General features: G+C 42.1%; 1 protein-coding gene across 1 annotated transcript in view; it reads left to right on the forward strand.

Annotated features, from left to right (window-relative positions):
* LOC144754384 (ectonucleoside triphosphate diphosphohydrolase 8-like) overlaps positions 1-23,805 on the forward strand; it is a 189,322-nt gene that overhangs the window by 110,340 nt on the left and 55,177 nt on the right. Inside the window, exons 4-6 of the mRNA XM_078642097.1 lie at positions 1,913-2,060; positions 8,493-8,652; positions 22,312-22,542. Coding sequence (XP_078498223.1) covers positions 1,913-2,060; positions 8,493-8,652; positions 22,312-22,542 — 539 coding nt within the window. The remainder of the gene's footprint in view (positions 1-1,912; positions 2,061-8,492; positions 8,653-22,311; positions 22,543-23,805) is intronic.

Raw genomic sequence — 23,805 nt, forward strand, 5'->3', positions numbered from 1 at the left:
ATGGTTTCAATAATTTCCAAGAAATTAACACTCTAAAATACATTTTCTAGCAGAAGAAGAAATTCCAAAATCTTTCATTGAAATATTTGTCTGTGAAAATAAACTAGTTAAAATGCTAACATCATAGAGAAAACAGCCTCCACTCCTAGCCCCCATATCTGTCCTTTATCACAACGTATTACATCAACCTTCTAAAATAAAAATAACATTTTAAACTCCATATTTGTAAAGCGTGACTTATCACCCTTAAAGGTACCTAGGTGCTGGAGACCGCCGGGGATATTGCCCAGAGTCACATGATGCTTAGCTGCCACTGTTGCCGGGGATCAAACCGCAAGCCTCGCACCCCGGAGTCAGCCACTCTGGCCGCTGTGCCTCACCTCTGCCACTAAGCAGATATGACTTAGTGAGAAATATTTAGGTATTCAGTTTATAATCTTGCAATTAACTGATTGTCCATTTAATAAGTGGAAAGACCAGCTATCACTGGACAACATATTCCTTAATACCACTCACGGGCATACCTCTTTCCTTCAACCCTCTCTTCCCTGTTATATTTATATTTCTAAAATATTACCAGCAGGTTGTGGAGAGTACTTCCATTCATAGTTTCCAAATTTCAGGTTAGCAACTAGTACATTTTTCTGTACTATTTTCATGACTAGTTGCTTGAGCTCTTGAGTTTAGAAGTATATAAGACTGTTTAAAGATCCTGACTATTTTTCAAAAGGCTTCAGGGAGCCTAAGATGATATATGCTCCTCTGATCTTTTTCCAGTTCGCTGATATCTTGCAAGAGCTTGGTGAAGGACATAGCATTGTCATACTGTTCACTTAGTTTGAAATTAGCTACGTTAGATGCCCGTACATAGCTTTCTTTGATATTTGTTCTAATTGATACAAGTCATTTGATATTTCTGTTACCAATTTTTTTCAGACTAATAAATATCAAATGCTGGCAAATTCCACAGAACTTCATATTCCAAAATGATGTATTGTTGTCAACTGTAATCGTATTAGGCAGTTCCTAAACCTTTACCATTTTTCCTAAATTGCAAATGAAATGCCATGATTTGCTGGCAATATCATCATCATCAGATAGCAGCAATATCTCTTGCAAATTCTAAAGACCAGAGCCAACATGTCAGGGCAGTCAAGTTGTGAATGCCCTCTAATATTTCAATAAGTTAAAATCAATATTCAGCAGTCAGACGTCCCACCTTCTGCTTCATGGTAATGGAATATATTTCGCCTAGTCATAATGATAGTAAAGCAAATCTCCTCTAGAAATACAATATTATAATTTTGCATCAAGCAACCTGGCATATAGGAAAAGTAATGCAGGCGCGAAATAATTATAACACCATAAACTGTATAGATGTGTAGCAATCAACCGTCTTAAAACTGTACGTGGAAAAGCGTTCTCCAGTGCTACAATGAGTATGGTTTGGCATGGGCCCGTAGGGTCAAATAGATGGCCACAGTTCCTCCATCTTCTCTTATATAGAAGTAGGCATGATCAAGGGTGATGCCAGGCAGAATGGTGGTAAGTTAAACAACCGCTCTGTGCATACTGGTGAACTTATATTTTAACAAAGTGTAGAGGTTGTGGTCATACTATGAAAATACACAAAATTTACAGAATTGATTATAACATGTGGCAGTTAGTTCTGTGAGGACATGAGTTGTGTCCTGGACAATTAAGGTGTGAACAAGTACATCTGAAAGTAATTATCACAGAGACTGACATTTCTGAGTTTCCCTAAGGTGTTCTGTATTTTATTAAGGTGATAATATACAAACCTAAAAAGAATTAAAACAAAGACTGAAGGCTGAAACTTGCATCCACAAGCTATTATTCGTTGTCAGTGCACTAACTATGCACTTACAGCATGTGTCCTGTTGTCTTTCAGGAGGCATTTCATTTTATGCTGATGATCCAGCTAAGGCCGGTGAAAGCCTGAGGAATTGCACAGACAAGGCCATGGCAGTGATCCCTACCAACCAGCAGAAGGAAACACCCATCCTACTAGGAGCCACTGCTGGCATGAGGCTTCTAAGGTAAATGGATGCAGTACTATTATGAACATGCACATTTTTAATACTACATTGAACTGCTGTTGACCTGGTATGGGTTAGAAACAGCAGTTTGGAATTGGACTGCTATGAAAAGATGCACTCTGTTTGGTGTTCCCTCACCTTGGCTCAGTCGATGTGGTTGATCTGGACAGGTAGACCTTTAGATACTATGCATGACAACTGATGTGATTATCATGACTGGAGTAGCCAGCCGGGCAAGCGGGCAGTCCCCCGGAGGCCAATTTTGAAACTTGAATGCCAGTTTCGGCCTCATGGACTGGTGGTGCACGTTACCCCATCCTAGCGGAAGCTTGAAAGAGTTGCTCTGGTTCTGTCGCACATTAACATGTCTGCACAAGAGGGTTAAATTGATCATTTTTGCTAGAGATGTTTTAAGTTCCCAGCCGTGGTGATTGTGCACAGAGAAGAAACACCAGCTACTCCCTAACACTACACCCATTCTCAGTCTTTGTATGTTTTTTGCTATCAGTCACAAGGTCCTGTGACTAAGCCTGAGCTCTCCATTGTTTTAATTTTAAATTGCCTGTTTGGGCCTGTGATAGTTGCTCCGCAATTCTCACATCTTTATTGAATGTGCTTTTCTCTCCACCTTCTTCTAAGGCCTCACCTGCGTCCACTTACAGCTGCCAAACTCCATCTGCCAATGCTATCAATAATACAAGAGTCATGTAGACCCAGTAGTATTGATGCTGCCCCTTGTAAGGAAGATAGGAAAAAACAATAAACAGTCCAGGAAGATGAAATTTGGAGCCAGAAGAAACATAAAAAAGAAAAGCTACAAAAACACAAGTGAACAACCAGATAGAGAAAGAGCAATGCATGCAATCTTCCTAGATTTAAAAAAAACTTTCACACTATTCTTCAAAGAAAACGATGTGAATAGCCTTGGGAAGGATGGATGGTAAACTGGGCTAGAAAATGACTAATAGAAAACCGTGGTTAATGGTAACTTGAAGTAAATATTATTAAATGGGGTGAAGTATGTTCACTAAAGTGATAGTTAGTACATCAGTTGACCAGCCCACACATTTCCATGCATACATTATTAGTGACGCCAGCCACAATTCCTCATTGGTCGGTTTGAGTAATGCACCGATGCTTTGTTTTTTCATGATCCGAAAGCTGAGGATCTGAAAACTCATAAAATTAAGATTCTATTCAAGCTGTGAAAACCTGGGTGCTTAGGTTTTCAAGAGCTATGTGACATTCAAGCTATATGCAGCCAGGCACTAATATCCAGGATGTGATAAGGAGACGCCTTTCTATGTTAAACTGTGGGTTGACGCAGAGGATGATGTGTATCTGAATGTGCTAATGATGTCCTGAGTAAGGCTAATACCCTTCCAATCAAATGTTTGTCCATTCAAAAAATTTACATTTTAACAGATCAGACTTCCCTGGACCCAAAATCAGCTTGGTTGCATTTACAAAGATTTTATTATATACATGTATGACTAGTAATCGAAGAAGCTACAGAAATATTTACAGCCATGGTAAGCCACTACCTAGACACTTCAATAAAGAAGAAATAAGCAAAATTACACCTTTTCAGGGTCAATTTAAGTACATGTTTTAATAGATGCTTACTTGATCATTACAAAAGTATCGAATGGAAAAACAATCTGGTGCCAAACTGAAGTTGAAGTCTGTGTAGTGGTCAGTTTCACAGTGAATGAAATAAAGTTTTGCAAAACACTTTTTGAAAAAGAAGCCAGAAGGAAAATCATCCAACATTACATACGTCTGTCAGTTGTAAACGTACAAAAATAACATTGTAACATAAAACAAACTGTGAAGGTGAAGATGTGTTAACGTTTCGTCTCCTCTGGAAAATAACATGAGTGACATGATCTTAAACAATAAAATAAGCAAGTATAACTTTACTATCAATTTAGATAAATACTTATTAAGATTCAGATTCAGCAACAGGTTTATTCGGCAATAGAAGATAGCTATAAAAGCATACAAATTATACATTATCGTACAAATTTCCTACAAAGAGTAAACAGTGGCACTTCGATCCACAACCCATCATTATTATTAAAAACTCATAAAATGACACTTTTTAAAGATTAATAGCAATCCCAATAAATCTGCAACTCATACTGCAAGATAAATTATTTAAAAACCTAAGTGGAATATTAATAATAAAATCAGTCCACTAACATTGTCCTCCTAGAGGATACTGCAGCTTGGAGAAACATACCAACACAACGGCAGGTTGCATCATTAATCAAAGTTTGTAAGTCATGATAAGCCTGCATACAAGATCATATGTTTCTAAGTCTCATAAAGGGCACCTGAAATCTTTTTGTGTACAGTACATGGTGGGCCAGATGTACGACCTTGTTTTGTGTGCGCAAATGGGTTGTATACCTGTTTGTGCCTGTAAAAAACCAGTGGCCCATGTACTAATCCTATTTAGCGAGTCACAAATTGATTTGCGACTCGCTAAATAGGATTAGCTACTCGCTATTAAGAAGGGACGGTCCAAAGGCGCCCCTTCCGAATAGTGACTCTGACCCCTATGAAAGAATGTTTTGCGACCGCATTTGCGGTCGCAAAACACTTGCAGTTTACCACCCTCTTTAAGAGGATGGTAAACCATTCGCAAACGGGAAGGGGTCCCCTGGGGACCCCTTCCCATTTGTGAATGGGTGCGCAAACATTTTTTCAGAGCAGGCAGTGTTCACAGGGCCCACTACCTGCCCTTAATAAATTAAACGAAAACGTTTCTTTTTTTTTTAAATGCATCCCATTTTCCTTTAAGGAAAATGGGATGCATTAAAAAAATAAAAACGACTTTATTGACAAAGCAGTCCCAGACATGGTGGTCTGCTGACACCAGCCGGCTACCATCCCTCGGAGGGCCAGCCATTCTCAATGGGGTCGCAAATTGTGACAGCCTCATTAATATGCATCAGGCATGCAATTTGCGACCCCATTAGGAATCGCAAACAGTGTCTCAGACACTGTGGTACATTGTTTCATTCCGACTCGCAAAGTGCGACTTGCTATTTGTCGCAATTTGCGAGTCGCAATTTCCAAGGGTCGGATATCTGGCCCAGTAACCACAAAAAAAGAGAAAATGTATCATGGTTGCTATGTCTCTTTATATTACATGGGCATATCCTTGAGTCAAGCTCATGATGATGCCCCAGAGGGAAACATGAACAGAATGTTACTGTACCCGCCCCAAATCTGAACAGTAAAAGCGCACCCATCTCCCATTTGTGTCCCACAAATAATCCAAATGGGGTTCCCCTGAATTGAAATGCAAATAAGTCATGACACTCGATTTCTGGCTTTCCACACACCGTCTATCCAAAAATGCATAAATAGTGAAAGACATGTTTTTAACAAACCTATGTTTGCGTCAGGCTTGCATAATCAAGAACAATATTACTTGAAAGCCCAATAAACAATCATTGACGTAGCCAATAGGTCTCGCCTTTGGGACCTTATAAGTGTTTAGTTATGCAGCACAATATCCTTGGTGCAACAACATCAAGTGTTGCATGGCTAAACACTTATAAGGTCCCAAAGGCGAGACCTATTGGCTATGCCATTGCTTGTTCTCTTCTGTGATTACTTACATTGCTATGGTTTATTGCATAAATGCAGATAAATACAATTTAAAAAAAAGGTCTTGGTCCGTATGTGAAGAACAAAGCGCTCTGAAGTGGCATATGTTTTGACTCCGCATGAAGCACTTCAGTGAACAATCGAAAATACCCTTATTAAAAGTCTACACGTTTCGACAAGCATGTTCTGCAGCCAGCACCTTCTCTGATGCTGGTTGGAGTGTGTCTGACCACCTCTTACTTTCATTCTGGTGCCATGGTGATGGTGGGGGGGGGGGGCTGTTTGTTAAAGGGGCTGGCACAACCTGCTTACGAGAACATGAGGTTGCCACAATGGAACAGCCATTAGGCATAGCTTATTTGAAAATAGAACATGCGTTTTTTTAAATATGTACAGGTAGACTAGTGAGTAAAATAGCCATGAAACAATCTTATGCTAAGGAATATAGCAACTTTTTTAAACCCTGAAGGAGAAGTCGAAAGTAATAAAGAGAAACTTTGCCAGGATGTTGCACTACGTTTTCAAATACACAAGCCCTGAAAGAATGTGCTCGGCTGATGGATGGGCTGTTAGGTATTTGATGTTAGGTTTCGGGTTTAAAACATCAGGGATATGGTCCAGGAGTTCTGCAAAACTAAAGTATTTGTTTGTGCAGACTGAAAACATCAGTTTCACGGATCCAAGCCTCCCAAGTGCTAAAGAGAGAGAGGGGGCATTCAGCTTGGTTAGCAAATTAAAGGCAGAGAGCTGCCAGTCTCTCAGCGCAAAAACACTTCAGTCCCTCTCAGAGTCGTTAAACGAGCAGAGAGCAGGTCTGTTTGAAATGCACAGGCTACAGCAGGAGATAGAGAGGCGGAGGGGTGCACCCGCGAGTGGTGCGCGCGCGCTGAGGAGAGCTCTTTTTCAAAGCACATACTCATGCTTGTGGCACGCCACTGCGCACTCCCGAAAGCTGTATGCCGCCACAAGCACGAGTATGTGCTTTGTAAAAGAGCTGAATGACGGCTAAAGGTCCTCCTATGCAGTGCATGCGCACTGCGTAGGCGAGACCTACAAACAAGGACAGTCAAAGAGGCACATCAGTGCTTAATATGTAAAAAATAAGTGCAGAAGCCTAAAGATTTCCTCAGGAGCACGCCACTGGGGCTGCTGAAAGACAGGGTTGCTAGATACCACAGCTGCAAATTCTTCTTTCCACCTCATGCTTTTTTTTCCTACCGCCCTACACATGTGTCTCTTTTTCTAAGTCTTGCAACTTCTTTTTTCATCTCTGCCGTTCCTTGTGTACTCTTTGCTATCTTTCTTTTCCTCCTTTCTCTCTTTTCTGCCCTTTTCTCTCTTGGTCTGAGTTAAAGTTTATGGTTGAAAAATTAGCTCTTGTCCCCAAAACTAAGTGGTGGTTACCTCTGGCACAAATTAAGTACTGGTACACAACCTACAATATAAAGCATTGTGCACAACTGAGGTACTGTAAATGTACATGCTCCGTGTGTAACAGGCACTTAAAGGTAAATTAACGCACTAGATGAAATCATCTTCAGAAACAATTACAGTGTGCAAACACTAGACTGATTAGATTCCAGACACAGTCCTTTGCGTGCATGTGTCTATAACTTAATGTGGTGCTAATCATGGTACATGCCTCATGAAACAAAACATTTGCCATGGATAGCTCTTTAAAACCAGAAGATTACTAGCTAGCAAAATGGGTTGTAGTATGTTAGTGTTAAAAGAAATTGAGAAATTCAGCGTGTTGCTGTCTGGGAATAGCAAGAATTGAGAAAGGCTCTGTGGGTTAGAGTAATGAGCAAAGTAAATCTGCAGAAAACTACTTAAGTAGGCTTGATGAAATATCCGCCTGTTACTGCAACAACGGAATGTAGGGTAAAGCTGTGAATAAATGTATGCAATTAAATCATAGCTCGAATTTGAGTAAGAGTGAGCACGTAGAGATACTTGTAAGTATTCACTCGGAGAAGCAGTAGGACGAATGAATTAAAATAAATCTGTAAAAGAAAGTATTGAGGGCCTCAATTGTGGGTTTACAGCAAGCGTATTGTTAGTGTATAGATGAGTGTATTGCGTGGACACTCATCGGAATGTGGGTTGTGAATGTACGATCACTGTTCTGCATGGAAGTAGAAACCAGTGGCTTAGCAAGGGAGTTTTGGGAGCGGTAGCCTCCCCCCGCTCTTACCTGCAGCCGTCGCAGGAATCTGTAGCACACCTCCCCCCCCCTCCACTCTTACATATAGCCGCTGCGGGTGGCGGCCACCACAGAGACCACCACGGGTGGCAAAATGTCTAGCAACTCCACTGGAAGCACCCGTTATAAATGACCTCTTATGGTCCTAGAATGAGGTCACAATACGAGACAGAGTAGGAAGCACAACATTTATTGTACCACATATTTCTTCAAGGAAGGCCTGTGAAGGCATGAATCAACATCACAGCAGAGGTGGCAGAAGTAAAACTGAAAAGGATTTCAAAACACCTGGACATCAACTGTGCTACAACTCTAGTTCATAAGTAAAGGAAAGGTTAGAGGAAATGTATGGTCTTCTTGCAAGAGCAAGCAAGGGCAAAATTGATTGCTTGGTCTGCTGGTGTTTGTTTACTGTGAGGACATAAAAGGTCCTAGAATAAAAATAACAAAACCACATGGGAAATAATTGGCAAAGCTTGTACACATAGCTATTGTTTATCTGTGGATTACCAAGTACATGTTGTTTGTTTAGCCTGATTTTGAAAAATGATAAGGCACAACTTTTACAACTGACTGAAAGCCTTCCTGATGTGTTGTTTCAGAAAGAAAAACCAGACACAAGCAGAACAAATCTTAGCTGAGGTGTCCAAGACCATCAAGACATACCCTCTGGATTTCCAGGGTGCACGGATTCTCACCGGGGAGGAAGAGGGGTCTCTTGGGTGGATTACCATCAACTACCTGCTGCGATCCTTTACCGAGGTCAGTGGTCCAGGGCAAGAATGCTATGCGATTTCCATCAGACTTACTGGGGTCATGCATGACCAGAGCTTTTACAAGAAAGCTGTTGACCTGTAGGTAATTTCTTCAAACCCAGCAGAGGTCGGTAAAGCCTGGAAGTCCCTACCAGATGTATGACATTACAATGCATGCTTTTACATCGCATGCCTTTACAACGCTGTTTTTACAACGCATGCCTTTACAACGCATAGTGCTTTGGGGCGCTGGATAGTGAATAGTTTAATTTACTATTCCAACTCCAGTCCCCGTGGATAGTAGGGAAGGTGTTCGATTGTAAATTAAACCTATTCCCTATCCTAGAGCGCCCCCCAGCGCAATGCGTTGTAATGGTTTGCGTTGTAAAAGTTGCGTCGTAAAAGGCACTGCGTGGTAAAAGTTGCGTTGTAAAGGATGTTTCCCTCCCTACCACTAGGTGCTGTGGTGTTTGCCTTGCTAAAATGAGTGCACATTTACCATTGACAAAAAAATTCAGTGCCCAGGGCAAGCTTGGGACAATAATATATTAACGAGCTGCAGTCTGCACAGTCTCTACCTGGGTGTTATTGATCTATGTCTATGCTGAGGCCTTCAATTTGCATTTCTGTCTTCACCTAGAACTTTTCTTCAATGGCACTCATTCTACGGAAGCACTGTACATCTTTTTACTCATCAATCAACCTACAGGATAACTCACTAAACATTTTCTGCACATAGGTGAAATAAAAGTGTCATCTCTGCCCACAAATAATTCACTGATTCATGATCTGCAAACATAAGATCACAGATGATGTTCACCACTGCAAAATCTGCCAGGTGGTTCAATATTCGCCAGCTATTGATAAATGTAAAAGTTTGTACCCACGTTATTCTGAGGAAGGGCATTAAATGGTCATTGGAAATTTTGGTATACTTACAAAATCAGAATGTAGTGCTTATTCACAAACATATCGAATGTATTTTGTATCATAAATTCACAATTAAAAGTATTCTAACATGGTTAGATTAAGTGTGTACTTAGGGTGGGCAAATGCCCCAGAGAATCCAATACTTTCAAGTGATGGAGGGAATAATGTTTTCCTTTTAAGGAAAAGAAACAAAGGAAAATGTGTAGAAGTGCTTATTTCCTCTAACTCTAAACTCTCTGATTGGTTTCCAGACAACCTGTAGCATTAGAGGTTTATGGGAAACAGGCATATGCCTGGAAAAATATGAAAGATTTCCAAGCATACACTTTGTAAACCCCAAAAATTAGTAGCTGTGCTAAACATGTATATAGAGCACTGAAAATGTGCACAACTCCCATAAAGATGTTTAGGCGATCGTGTAACTGACTTGAGAGAATGGAGAGCAGTGATGACTATGCCAGTAATTTAGCAGTGAGCCAGGAATTAGGGGGTTTCCTGGACTGTAGACGATTATGGCTAAGTTTCAAATGAGTAGGTATTGAGTTCAACAGAAACTCAGTCAACAACAAAGACGAGCAACCTCCCAAGCGCCGCGCTCTACAGAATCTTGGCACATTCAGCTATAAATGTTGGGATGGGTCCAGAGTTCAAGTTGAACTATATTACAATAAAAGTTTAACCAGGAATTTGGCACGTACTGCAGTAGATGGATTCTGAACGAGTTATTCGTAATGGGCAGTCAGTGCAGAATGTTGAGAATGGGAACAGCTCAACATAGTCTGGGAGCATTATAAACACCCAGGCCACCTGGTTTTGAATGAACTACATTTGGGCCAGGTGAGATCTTGTATGCACAGATAAAAGCAGTTGGAGTAATCCAGACGCGAGCCCACAATGGTATTCATTGCCAGGTGTTGGCTGTTGCTAGATTAAAGTGGAAATACCAGCCACAGTTTCCTCGTGTAAAGAATTTTCAAGGAAGTGACAGCCCTGACCTTGGAGTCCAGTTGAAACGTGTCTATATTTGGCAATTGGACTATGATGTATAGGCTTATTTATCCTTTAGGAACCTGACCCCTCCCTCAATTCAACTACAGTCCCCCCACACCCATTCCTTACTCAGAGTGACTTTAAAGCCAAGTTTCAAGCTTTTTTTTTTTATCAAACACACATTTTTGCCCCTAAATAGTGACCCATAACCACTGTCCCAGTCATTATATTTCTCAATGCACACCGTAAAAAGTTGTTACGGATCACTATACAAAAAGGAAGGACCGAAAATTATTTTTTTGAATGAAAGACCTGTGCTTCCCTAATAGGGAAGAATAAGAATATTAGTAAGTAAAATCAAGTTTCATTACATAGGAAGAAATTGTTTCTTTGTCGATTGCAAGCAACTGGCTTTAAAAGCAGAAAGGTATTAACAGTATTTCCACCTCCACAAATTTGCAAGTTTCAGAACACAGCATTTCATGAAATTGCAAGACGCTTTTTAATGTAATTTAAGATGTATCAGACCCAATCGGGGGTCCACAGGACAGACAGTGGCTGCTTGTAGAGCCCCAAAGCGCCCCATTGCTTTGGGACTAAGAACCCACTGGAGGTCCTGCTGTGGAGAGGGATTGGTGTGGGTGCAACAAAGGGGCTAAATTATTAGAGTGTTGTGGTGAACCAAAATCATGAACTCTCCGCTAATGCATTGTGGTTGTGTGGCACAGCTGGCAGGTTTGGACTCAGTGAGGACCTGCCACTTACTGCCGTCCCATTTGAACTTCATAATTGGATAGCAAGGGAGGAGACAACATGGAGGTTCAAGAAAGTCTCTTGTACTTGTTAGATTTTTAGGAAGCAGAGGTAAAACATCTCTGTATCCTTCATTGAGACAAAGTGAAATAAGGTTGATTTTGGATCGACTCCTGTTCAACCCTTGACGAGTTTTTTAAGTACCATCCTAGCCTCTGGTGTCACTGATGGGGGGGGCATAAGAACTGGAAAGCCCAGAGGCTAGAAAGAGTTTAACGTATGTGAAGGGTATGTAACTTTGACTGGTGGAGGTAACGCTCCGTTCCCTCCATGATGCAGCCATTTTGTGTTTTCTCAAAATATCAGGGTAGGTCTGAAGGATGCATTTGATGCAATGTTGCTTGTGCTGTCTTCCTAAGTGAGTCATTTGCACAATAACAATACATTGGTTTACAAAAGAGCTACAAGTGTTCCACGTTTCAGTTCCAGGAATGCTAAAGTAGCCAATTTCACAAATTTCGTTTAGTTGTTTTTATTTTTGGTACAACTTCAACAAATGGATAAAAAGATGGAATTCTTAAATTTCGTACACCTCTATTTAAAAAGATCCCTTTTTAATTAGCCCTATTTCATTAACAAAACTGGAGCAAGCACTGGCAAAGTCAAATAGGTTTGGTGTTTGCTGCCACCCTTCTGGTAATTCTTGTTTTGTTTTATCATGGTTTTTGCAAAACTTTGTTTTGGAATATGCCGGGCCCTCATCAATCTAAAACACAAAATCATTTTCTGCAGGCAAAAAAGATTTTAGGTTCTCCAAAAAAACCCACTATTTTAGTACTCCCTGGCGGAGCGGAACGGAACTTTGTGCGTGGATGTTTTCCTTTTGAGAATGCAGCATACCGTAACTTGTGGTAAAGTCAGCCAGTGGCCGAAGTGGGCTGATATATTACCCCTTAATGAATGCTGGAGTGACTCCAACCTCAGACTATAGGATGAAGTCTGGCTGAAACCCCTAGAAGTCACTATGTTATACACAAATCAAAAGGTCTTGGCTAATACTGACCTAAAAAAGTCAATCAGTCTGACATTGGCTGCAAGCCTCTTGCCTTTTAGAAAGAAAGAACGGGGAAAGTGAAAGAAAGAAAAAGTTAGAAATAAGGCAGGTACAAAAGAAGACAAGAAAGGAAGATGGCAGGCGTGAAAGCGAAAGAAGGAAGTAAGAAAAGTGAAAGAAAGAGACAAAGAGAAAGGGGAGAAGAGAAGAAAGGAAAAACGGTAAGAAAGAGAAAGAAAGCAAAACGTATGAGAGAAGGGAAGCGTGAAAGAAAGTAAGAAAGAGAAAGAAGGAAAGACATGAGGAAAGAAGAAAGGAGAGAAAGAGGATCTCTTAATATAGAACACTTTTAAATGGAAACCATCTGATTTAGTATGCTGTAAAATAACAGCAGTCACTAAAGCAAAACGCCTCCAAAAGGAATTTACAACAGCATTGGTGGAGATGGGATCTGAAAAGATGGAATGTGCATAAGAAGCCTCCTGCTATTACATCAGACTGTAAACACAGAGGAAACACTAAAGTAATTATAAAGTAAAACCAAAAACACTGAGGGGAATTAGCTTGTGTGTGGATGCACTCCTTGTAAGAGAGCAGCATGCAGTTACTCAAAGTGATGTTAACCTGTGACTTAAGTAGGCTAACCCACTGCCCCACGCTTCATGCAGCTGTAGTGGGTGTAAGCAAAATGTGAATGACACAACAATACATCAATGGATGAAGAGAGGTGGCTGAAAGCCCCAATACGTAAGAATAGTATACATATTTTAGTAAAATGAAAAGGCCTCGGCTAACACCAGACCTAAAAAGGATCACAAGGGTGCCGGGAGACATCAGGGATTAATTAGAATCCAAAATAATGAGCAGACTGGGTTTCCCTAAATAAAGGATACTACCTTTCCACCATGACTTACATTTTCTTATGAGAGTCATTAGCTAAACCTCCCATGACCACGCCACTGCAGTTAACGTTAACTATTATTGTCACTTGTGTGAAGGTAGGTGAAACATTTTGCCCGAATGTCACATACACCCACTGAAAAATGTAGTTTGCAGATGGAATTTGTCATTTTTTTAGGAATTTATTTTGCCAAGTTTCACCCACCTTCCACGCCAACTGAAGAACCAGCGAACGTTTGCAGTTATTCACAGATGCACAAAACTGGGAAGACGGCGGATCATGGCACAAATGCTTTCTGCAAAATAAAAATAAAAGTGTCCAGGAACTTGAAAGAATTTGCTTCTGATCTTGGGGACAATCAGCTAAAATCTTTGGAATGGTCAACTGAACTGGCCTTACTACACCGGACTCTTTTAGCTGAATCTGGATTTACACCTATTAGATCATGAATTCTATTCATTAAACTCAAAGCCAAAGTCAAATCAAAGACAGGCATTACATATTGTTTTCAGTTGTGAGGTCGCACTTCCTAGGAATGGCCATGCTTCTTACTATCTTCAACCTAAGCTGTTGAGCCTTTAGTCAAGAGAACAGATTGCCCTTATTGCCATTTATGCCTGAAGGTGACTGCTATTCCCAGTGTTATCCAATGGTGCTATCTTACTTCCCTTCACTGAATCACACAAGAAGCTGCCCCTTGCTGTTTTACATTTCAGATAATTTTCATTGTAACCCTTCCCATTTCCTTTCCGTACACCAATTTTCTCAGCCAGTCCGTGCATATCACTTCCGTAATTGCACCCAGTTCTGGTCAATTCAACATGGCTATTTCCTGTCCTTATGTGCCCAGAAGATTAGAGAACTTCAACTATTCACGTGCCATGCTTGGATGCAGCAGTGCTTTAATTGTGGTCTACATTGGTATGTATTTAAGAGTATTTTAATAGGCAACAGAATTGTTTCAAATACAACTGAAGTGCTTTAAAGTCTATCATAATACTTGTAAACCATGTCAATTTCAGGGAAAGTAAAGGTTAGTGCTCCACTGTTCAAGAAGAAATGTGGGCAACACATGAGCTTTGGTTATGATCCAATACTTGGATATCAATTTACATATCTTCACTACATTGTGTGGTGCTGTAAAGGCCCAAAAAGCTTCTACCATGGCTAGCAATGTTAAAGTCAATACCATGCTTACCAAATCAAGGTAATTGGGATAATTCCCTAGAACACAGACATGAAATACTTTCAAGGACCAAACCCATAGCCCTCCAGTAGCCACCATAACCCTTCGCATCTGCCTTCTATTCTAGTTATGCTTGAGCCATACTTTCCATAGAAAAGGTGTTTTTGAATTGCCTATAACATTTATCCCATGAACAGATGTCCCTGGAAGGTGGCAATTGGTGAAATCAAACAGCTGAGTTACGGCAGGGGAAGTTTCGTGAAGATTTAACCATGGGAAGAAAAGTTAAAAGATAGTGAGTTATTTCCCAGTTTAGTTCCCATAGGACATTTTGCTTATGTACAGCCCAAAAAGCTGAACATATTTACACCAAACTTGCCATGAAGTAGAACTTCACTCAAAAAGTGTACAATGCTGTATTCGACAGACATTTTGTACCTGACTTGCTAGTCGGGCATGGCTCATGAGTATCAGGCACTGTCAAAACAAACAAAAAAAGCCCAACCAAAGCCAAAAACTAAAATATGTGTCTGGCTTTATTTGGAAGGCAGAGGTAGTGGTTTGGCAGAAAGCCAGTTCCTGCAGAGGACCCCAGTGCTTGCCAAAGAGCTTCCACAGCATCAACGCAAAATAGAGTAAATCATAATAAAAAGTAAAAGTTGTTGAAAAAAGCATAGTTAAAAAAGGGTAATAATAATTTTATTTACGTTTTTATGTGCCCGTTTCCTATTGACAAAGCCACCAGGTTCTGTAATGGCGACTGCAACATTTTTTCTCATGTTGCAGCCAGCCACTCATATCCTCTCGGGTCTGTGGATCCAAACTTTGGATCCACAGAAACAAAGTGGCAGAAGGGAGAAAAAGCTCCCACGGCTAATGGAATTTGAGTATTTTTCAAATGTTGGATTCACAGAGGACCCTGTGGATCTTAAGCTGCCAATATATCTCTAACTTTTTCTGAGGGTGTAACCCCTTCATGCCCAAACCAAGACCCCCTTTAAATGTTGATTTCTCGAAAATTAGTAAATGTATTTACACCAAGCCAACTAAACAAACACCCTTAAGGAAAGTTCTAAATTTGGGTCAAGTTTGATGTAATTGCTTTCAGTCATTTGTACTGAATCGATGAACCAAAGTAGATGAACCTTTTGTTGCAAAGTTTTGTGCAGATTCGTCAAAGATGATAAGAAAGTCATGTCAAAAGATCCTTATTTCGGCCATTAAGACCATAAAAGCACATATAAAAATAGAGAGCAGTACATTCATCCAATTCTCCTAATAAGACGCTCATAAGTCTGGGTACAAACTTCTCAAAAAAGTGCATGTGCATTAAAATGTTATTTCATGAAATTCTAGTAAAATCGCAGTTCATGAGACATAAAGGGTACAAGATACAAGCTAGCACGATTAAAACATTACAAAATGTATGTTTAAAAAGAAGGGAAAAAAAGGGACCTAGCCCAATAATAAGATAAAACATCCTAGTCAGACAGGAACCAACTTTGAAAGCGCTCTGCGTGCACACCACATGGAAAATAAGAAACGTGAGTCTGAAGTGTATTTATTTTTTATCTCTAAAAACACCTCAGTCAGAGAGCTCGTTGCAGAGCTCCCCTGTATTTGGGTGAGTTTGTACTCTCTGTAGCTCTCTATCAAGCCCTTCCTGGATGTTATTAGGCAATTGTTTTCAACATTGATTCACAGATCACCCCTTCCCATGGCCGCCAAGGTATTCCTAATGAAGGCCAGCCATGGGATTTTACTCGCACCCTGCAAACTCATCACTTCCCTCAGCTTTTCTGTAAATGCAGCCAATTCCTGGGTACTCCATAGGCATCGCTAGAATAAAAGGGGTCTAAGGGCAGCTTCCTCTGCAATTGGTCTGACCCCAATAAGAAAGTAATAAATGCCTTTCCTATGGAAAAAAGTCCTATACAGGAGCTACTGTGTGTGTGTGTGTGTGTGTGTAGTGTATGTATATATACAGATCTCACTAGTGCACAGACCGCCATCTGGTGGTGGGCATGGATTAATACACTTTGTTGTTGTCCTGGAAGAGTCTTTGTATGGTAGATGACTCCTCCTCTGGAGTATAGTGCGCACGGGCTTCGACTCCATCTTCAGATTGTTTTTTTCCACCATCACGCTTGGATGTGTATGTCGCTCACGTACCTCGGTTTCGTTACCGATCTCTTTGACGCGCATTCCTTGGTCCCTACAGTCGTTATTGTTTTTGTTCGTGACTTCCTTTATACATGCGTCTTGAACAACCTTCACTTCTCGATTCCAGTGATCGTCGGGGGCCATCGGGCCCAACTGCGCCATTGGACCATCGGCTCATGGAAAAAACACCCTTCAAGAAGTGCCCTCAGTGTGGACACAAATTTCCCCACACTGATCTACATGAGGTGTGCAATCTGTGCTTGTCCCCAGAGCACGAAAGCAAAGATTGCCAGGCCTGTGCCTCGTTCCGGTCGAAAAAGACAATCAGAGACTGTCGAGCTCAGAGAGTCATGGCACAATCGTCTTTATCGGTACCAGACACCCTTGTCGAGGAGACTCCAGTTAAACCTGAGTCCAAAGAAGAAGAACAGCAGGAAGAAGTCATTGTTTCCGAAGCAGAGGATTCAACTTCCGTAGCCGACGAGCAGGCAGAAGATGACGATCGCCTTCCAACTGGCCAACGGGTCATAAGTACTGACATCGACCCTCTTCATACCCCCACACCGATTGAGGCTCCACCTTTGGGCCCAGGTGCACACCGATCATAAACGTCCGACACCCCACCTTCGGGCCTGGCAACGAGGACTTCCAAAAAGCCTCTAGGAGACTCGGGCTCGAGTCAGCCTCCAGTCAGTCCCGATAAACAAAAGGTTCTCAAACAGAAAGTGAAACCTGTACAAACTCCGGCACCAAAGCAAACTTCGGCACCTAAACCGGTCGAACCAAAGCCAAATCCGGCAGTGAGGCACACTTCGGCACCTAAAACAGTCTAATCAAAGCCAAGTCCAGCACCAAAGCACACTTCGGCACCTAAAACGGTCAAACCGCAGCCAAGTCCGGCACCTAAACTTGTCAACCCGAAACACGCTTCGGAACCAACAACTCCGGTTCCAAAAAAAATCTCCCATCCGAAGAAAAAACTCGAACCGATAAAAGCTTCCGACCACAAGTCTTCGAAACCAAAACCATAATCTAGTCCTAAAACTGTACTGAAAATTGCTAACCTTAGCAAACATGACATGACAAGCCGGTTCCAAGAAAGGATTCTCCCATAGAAGAGCTTTTCCGTCCAGATCCAAAGCAAAAGACTCTTCTTATTCACCCAAAGACTGGACATGTCATCACTTTACCTGGTAAAAGGAAACTGGAACCTCCTCTCACACCTCCAGTCCCTCTAAAAAAACATGCTCAAACTTCTCCCATAAGGGTGCCTTCACCACTTCCAGAAGTGCCAGATCTTGACATTTCCCCCACTCCCTCACCACTCATTCCACACAGCCCTGCACCAGCAGATGACGATGAGGATGATAATTCTAAGGGAGCAGAAGATGAGCAACCCTTAGATATTCCAGATGATATTGCTGGCCCATCAGATGATCCTTAGGAAGACTACAATGCACCTGATACCCCAGATCTACCCCAAGATGATGCATACCCTTCTAGGCCATCTCCTTCAGATGACTCCATAGGGTTTACACAATTTATTCACAGAGCAGCAGCCTTTAATGGGGTCGATCTCCATACTGATCCAGTGGATGACGACTTCCTTATGGACACATTATTACCCTCCCATAAGACCACAACCATCTTACCAATGCTTAAAGGGGTTATAAAACACGCACCAGGCGTATTTAAAGATCCCGCCAGGTAATTAATCCCAGGTTGGAGAAACAGTACAAAGCCGCTCCAATTGACCCAGCCTATATCCAGGGCCAACTACCATTAAACTCTTTAGTGGTCTCCAACGCACAAAAACGAGCTAACTCTCAGACAAAAGGGGAGTCTGCATCCCCTGATAAAGAGTCGAAACTCTTAGATGCTTCAGGCAAACGTATGATATCTCAAGCAGTCGACGTCTGGATAATCGCCAACACCCAAGCTCTTTTGGCAAGATATGATAGGGCTCACTACGATGAGCTTGAAACCCTTATACAACATCTACCAGACAAATACAAGACCAGGGCTACTGAGGTGATACAGGAAGGGAAGGTCATTACTAACACTTCCATCCATTGCGCTCCAGATGCTGGTGACACAGTTTCAAGGGCAATAAATACCGGTATACTTTTATGCAGGCATGCTTGGCTGTGTATTTCTGGTTTCAAACCATAAGTACAAACCAGTATTCTCAATCAACCCTTTGACCAACATCATCTGTTTAGTCCCACAGTTGATACCTCTCTCGAGAAAATGAAAAAGGACACTGACACCGCAAAATTCATGGGAGCTTTACAAAATCAAACTCCCAGAGCGTCCTTTCATCGTTCCTCGTACAGGGGGGCCTCAATCACCTTTCCTACCAATACTGCCTCCTCTTCTTACAAAACTCCCACCCAATCCTCGCCCAATAGAGGTTATTACAGAGGAGGATACAAAGGCAACAATACTGAAGGTAGAGGCAGAGATAACAACGCCTGTACCGCCTCCACCCTTAAGCAGTGAATTCCGAGCCAGTTCAACAGGTAGTGCTAACCACAGGTGCAGCCCTCACCAGCTGGGGAGCTCATTTGTCACAGCACACAGGACAGGGCAGGTAGACATCACACCAGAAGCTACTCCATATAAACCATCTGGAGTTGCTAGCCATCTTTCTAGCTCTAAAATCATTTCAAAATTACCTATCAGGCAAGGCTGTCTTAATCCGCACAGACAATATGACAGCCATGTACTACATTCAAAAACAGGGAGGAACACACTCCTTACAGCTCTCCCGGCTGCCGCAGAGCATATGGAGGTGGACCATTCCTCAAAATATCTTCCTACTAGCAGAACACCTACCAGGAATTCACAATCAGGTTGTGGATCTGTTGAGCCGTCAGAGACAACAGATTCACGAGTGGAAACTTCATCCGCAAGTTCTTCAACCTTTCTTTCAAGTATGGGGACAGACAGAAATAGATCTGTTCAGCAAAACACACAAGATGATGGACGGAATGTTGCACAATGGCAAAACATTCACCCCCAGTCACAGATCTGGGTTTAATCCATCGTTATTTTGCTCACCAAGCCACCCCAGTTCAGACATGGCCTTATGCAAATCAGTCCTGACCCTGTGCCTCATGGGAACAATCCAGCCTGAACTGCCAAGCCATGTCTTTCCTGGACCGGAATCAAGCATCCTAGGACCGGTTTCTGTCTATCAGCTGTCTTCAGCCAGGATAGCTTGACTGCAGTGGCCTAGTGAGCACGGGACCCACGTCTGGGCATACCCTTCCCACATAGGGTGAACAGCAAAACACACAAGATGATGGACGGAATGTTGCACAATGGCAAAACATTCACCCCAAGTCACAGATCTGGGTTTAATCCATCGTTATTTTACTCACCAAGCCACCCCAGTTCAGACATGGCCATATGCAAATCGGTCTTGACCCTGTGCCTCATGGGAACAATCCAGCCTGAACTGCCAAGCCATGTCTTTCCTGGACCGGAATCAAGCATCCTAGGACCGGTTTCTGGCTATCAGCCGTCTTCAGCCTGGATAGCTTGACTCCAGTGGCCTAGTGAGCACGGGACCCACGTCTGGGCAGAAATAGATCTGTTCACCACACACCTAAACTCCAAATGCCCAAGCTTCGCTGCCAGGTATCCACACCCACTATCCAAAGGCAATGCGATATGGATGAGTTGGTCAGGCAAATTTGCGTATCCTTTTCCGCCTCTCCCACTCATTCCGTTAGTGGTGCGCAAGCTGCAGCAACACTCAAACTGATTCTCATTGCACCAACATGGGCAAGACAACCGTGGTATACCACACTACTGGAACTCTCAGTGGTACCGCATCAAAAACTGCAACTCTCACCACACATGGTAACACAGAACCATGGAGAGATCATGCATGCGGACCCCATGGAGCTCAACCTAGCGATTTGGCTCCTAGAATTTGGATATCTCAATCTCCCACCTGATTGCATGAACATTATCAAGGAAGCTAGACGTCCCACCACTAGAGCTTGCTACGCAGCTAAATGGAAAATATTTATTATAGATTGCACCAATAACAACATTAACCCACTAGATTTTTTCATCCAGAACATCATATGCTACTTGCTGCATCTCCACAAATGCAGTTTAGCATACTCCTCAATCAGGTTACACCTGGCTGCTATAGCAGCTTACCTTCAAAACAGACAGCATCTTTCATTATTCAAAGTTCCTGCCATCAAAGCCTCCATGGAAGGTCTCGAAAGAATAATTCCTCCCAGGGTACTACCCTCCCCTGTATAGAACCTAAACCTTGTTCTCACTAGGCTCATGGGTCCTCTATTTGAACCTTTGCATAAGTGTGAATTACAATGTCTTTCATGGAACGTTGCTTTTCTAGTGGCCATTACATCACTCAGAAGGGTGAGTGAGATCCAGGCACTAACAATCCAAGAACCATTCTTGCAACTCCATCATAACAAAGTGGTTCTTAGGACAAATCCCAAATTCCTTCCAAAATTCATTTCACCATTCCATCTCAATCAGTCTGTTGAGTTGCCAGTATTCTTCTCCCAACCTCAAACAGTTGCTGAGAGAGCTCTCCATACATTAGATGTTAAAAGAGCTCTCCTCTACTATATTGATAGGACAAAGCCATTTCGTAAAACAAAGCAGCGTTTTGTGTCATTTTCTCCTACACACAAAGGTAATCCCATTTCAAAAACTGGGATTGCAAGGTGGATTGTTAAATGCATTCAAGTGTGCTACCAAAAAGCAAAATGCACTCTATCCATTCCCCCTAGGGCTCATTCCACCCGTAAACGAGGGTCATCTATGGCATTTTTAGGGAACATTCCCATAGATTATATTTGCAAAGCAGCTACATGGTCTACACCGCACACATTCACAAAGCACTACTGTGTATATGTGCAAGCAAATCAACAGGCTAGTGTGGGCCAGGCTGTACTCAAAAAACTATTTCAAACCACTGCAACAGATACTGGTACTTGCCGCAAAGGGAGAGAACTGCTATGCAATCAATGCAGTGTGTGATCTTCAGCCCATATGCCTCGAACGGAAAATGCTACTTACCAGTATGTATCTGTTCTTGGCATGTAGGGCTGCAGATCCACACACACCCACCCGCCTCCCCGGCTACATCTATCTGTTCCAGTAATATCTTAATTAGATACACTATACATGGACATCTCTTTCTGTTCTCACGCAACTCCATCATTTCCCGTAATGGCGAAAAACAATCTGAAGATGGAGTCGATGCCTATGCGCCCTATACTCCAGAGGAGGAGTCATCCACCATACAAAGACTCTTCCAGGACAACAACAAAGTGTAATCATCCGGGCCCAACCACAGATGGCGATCTATGCACTAGTGTGTGAATCTGCAGCCCTTCATGCCTAGAACAGATGCATACTGGTAAGTAGCATTTTCCTTTTTTTATTCACATTCTCAAAATGCAGTGTATAGATAGATATGGATATGTATTCTTTCATAGCGCATGACAACCCTAAAACCATTCCTAGTGTAGCTGTAGCTTCTAACTCTTTGTTGCAGAAAACCTGCAGTGGCACAAGGTCAGATCTTTGCGTAGTAAACTGTTATTGCTGTAGAGATCATGCCAGTAGCATTGGCTTTACAGTGACCATCTCCTTCTTTGCCCCTCTTCTCTATCTGTGCCCGCTGCAGTACACGTTTGCAGGTGAATGGGTCCACCCAAAGGCAGCTGAGATTGTGGGAGCAATGGACATGGGAGGAGCCTCCACTGAAATGACCTTCATTCCCAGTGACCCTATCAAGAGCAAGGAGTCCAGTGTGTTCTTTCGACTGTATGGCTACAACTACACAGTGTACACCCACAGCTACCTCTGCTATGGTATATTTGAGGCAATGGAAAGATATCTCGGTAAAATCATTGAGGTAAGATGTGCACTCTTCATTGTTATATGTGTCTGTCTACACACCATCAGTTGCAGTGGTGGCTGGGATGAGCAATGTGATGTCAGCATTTATCAGGGCTCCTGATGCACATTTATGCCTTATATTATTATGCAGTTCTCATATTGCATTAGTGCCAGTTACACAGCTTAGGACTGGGTTAATATCCCACAGGTACAGAGTGTTGTCTTCAGGTTCTGGGCCAATGTTGGATGATATTGTTCCATGGTTAGGCTTTCTCAAGAGCAACCAGGCACTGTTGGCATTGAGAGAGGCATTGGTGTTTGGAAATGGTTGCAAGGGGCTGAACAAGCCCATGCACATTTTACCTAGAATTACATCGTATCAGCTGAAACAAATCATTGTTAAGGAACTTAGCTTGATGGATTTCTTTGTATTTCTTGATGGCAAAATTAATCTGGCAAGGCAAGACTTCTCACCCTACACCTTCCTAAAGTGAAAGCAGATCAGGCAGTTAATTGTAGTACACAGGGAGAGGAAGTTCAGATTTAGATGAACTTATCCGCTTCACTTGGTCTTTACATTTCTAAGAAACTCACTCCACGCTTTGGAAATGAGCGGCCACTCTGTGAGTATCTTTGAACATGGTAATGCTAAATCCCACAATCACACAGCAATCTGTTGCTGCAGCTGGCACAACACTGCATGTATGGTTTGGTACCTAACCTGCTAGACCATGCTTGGCCAGTTCGACTCCATTGTTGTCAAGCGAGGCCTATCTCCTTACCTAGCCCTATCGACTTTTTTGATTTCAAAAATGCATTTGGATTAGCTTTCCACAGGCATGGGGGTAACACATGGCAGACTTATCAATGCATGGGTATTTTTTCTGAAAGGAAAATTAAAATGTTTGAGCATTGAAGAGGAATTTCTGTTTCAGAGGGCACTTTTAATTTGGAGATCCTTACAAGACAGTGAACTCCCTTTGAAAAATGCAGTTCTACATCCTTTGGCAATACAAGTTTAATATCCACTCTTTAAACTTTGAGTGTAGGGCTTGGCCTGGAGGTATCCTTCCAACATTTGTGTACTGGGAAACCATTATGTGCAATCGAGGTGTCAGAACATCAATGCCCCAAGTGATTTTTTTGTATATATTTGGTACAATACAGCAAGTAAATGGATTCAGATGTAACCAAAGGTGTCACATTTTGAGAAATTGTGGAGAAGGGTCCAGTTCACATACACAGCAACGATACCAAAAGGTGGAAATGTTAGAGAATG

Source organism: Lissotriton helveticus, chromosome 5_1 (genome assembly GCF_964261635.1).
Source record: "Lissotriton helveticus chromosome 5_1, aLisHel1.1, whole genome shotgun sequence".
Classification (NCBI taxonomy): domain Eukaryota; kingdom Metazoa; phylum Chordata; class Amphibia; order Caudata; family Salamandridae; genus Lissotriton; species Lissotriton helveticus.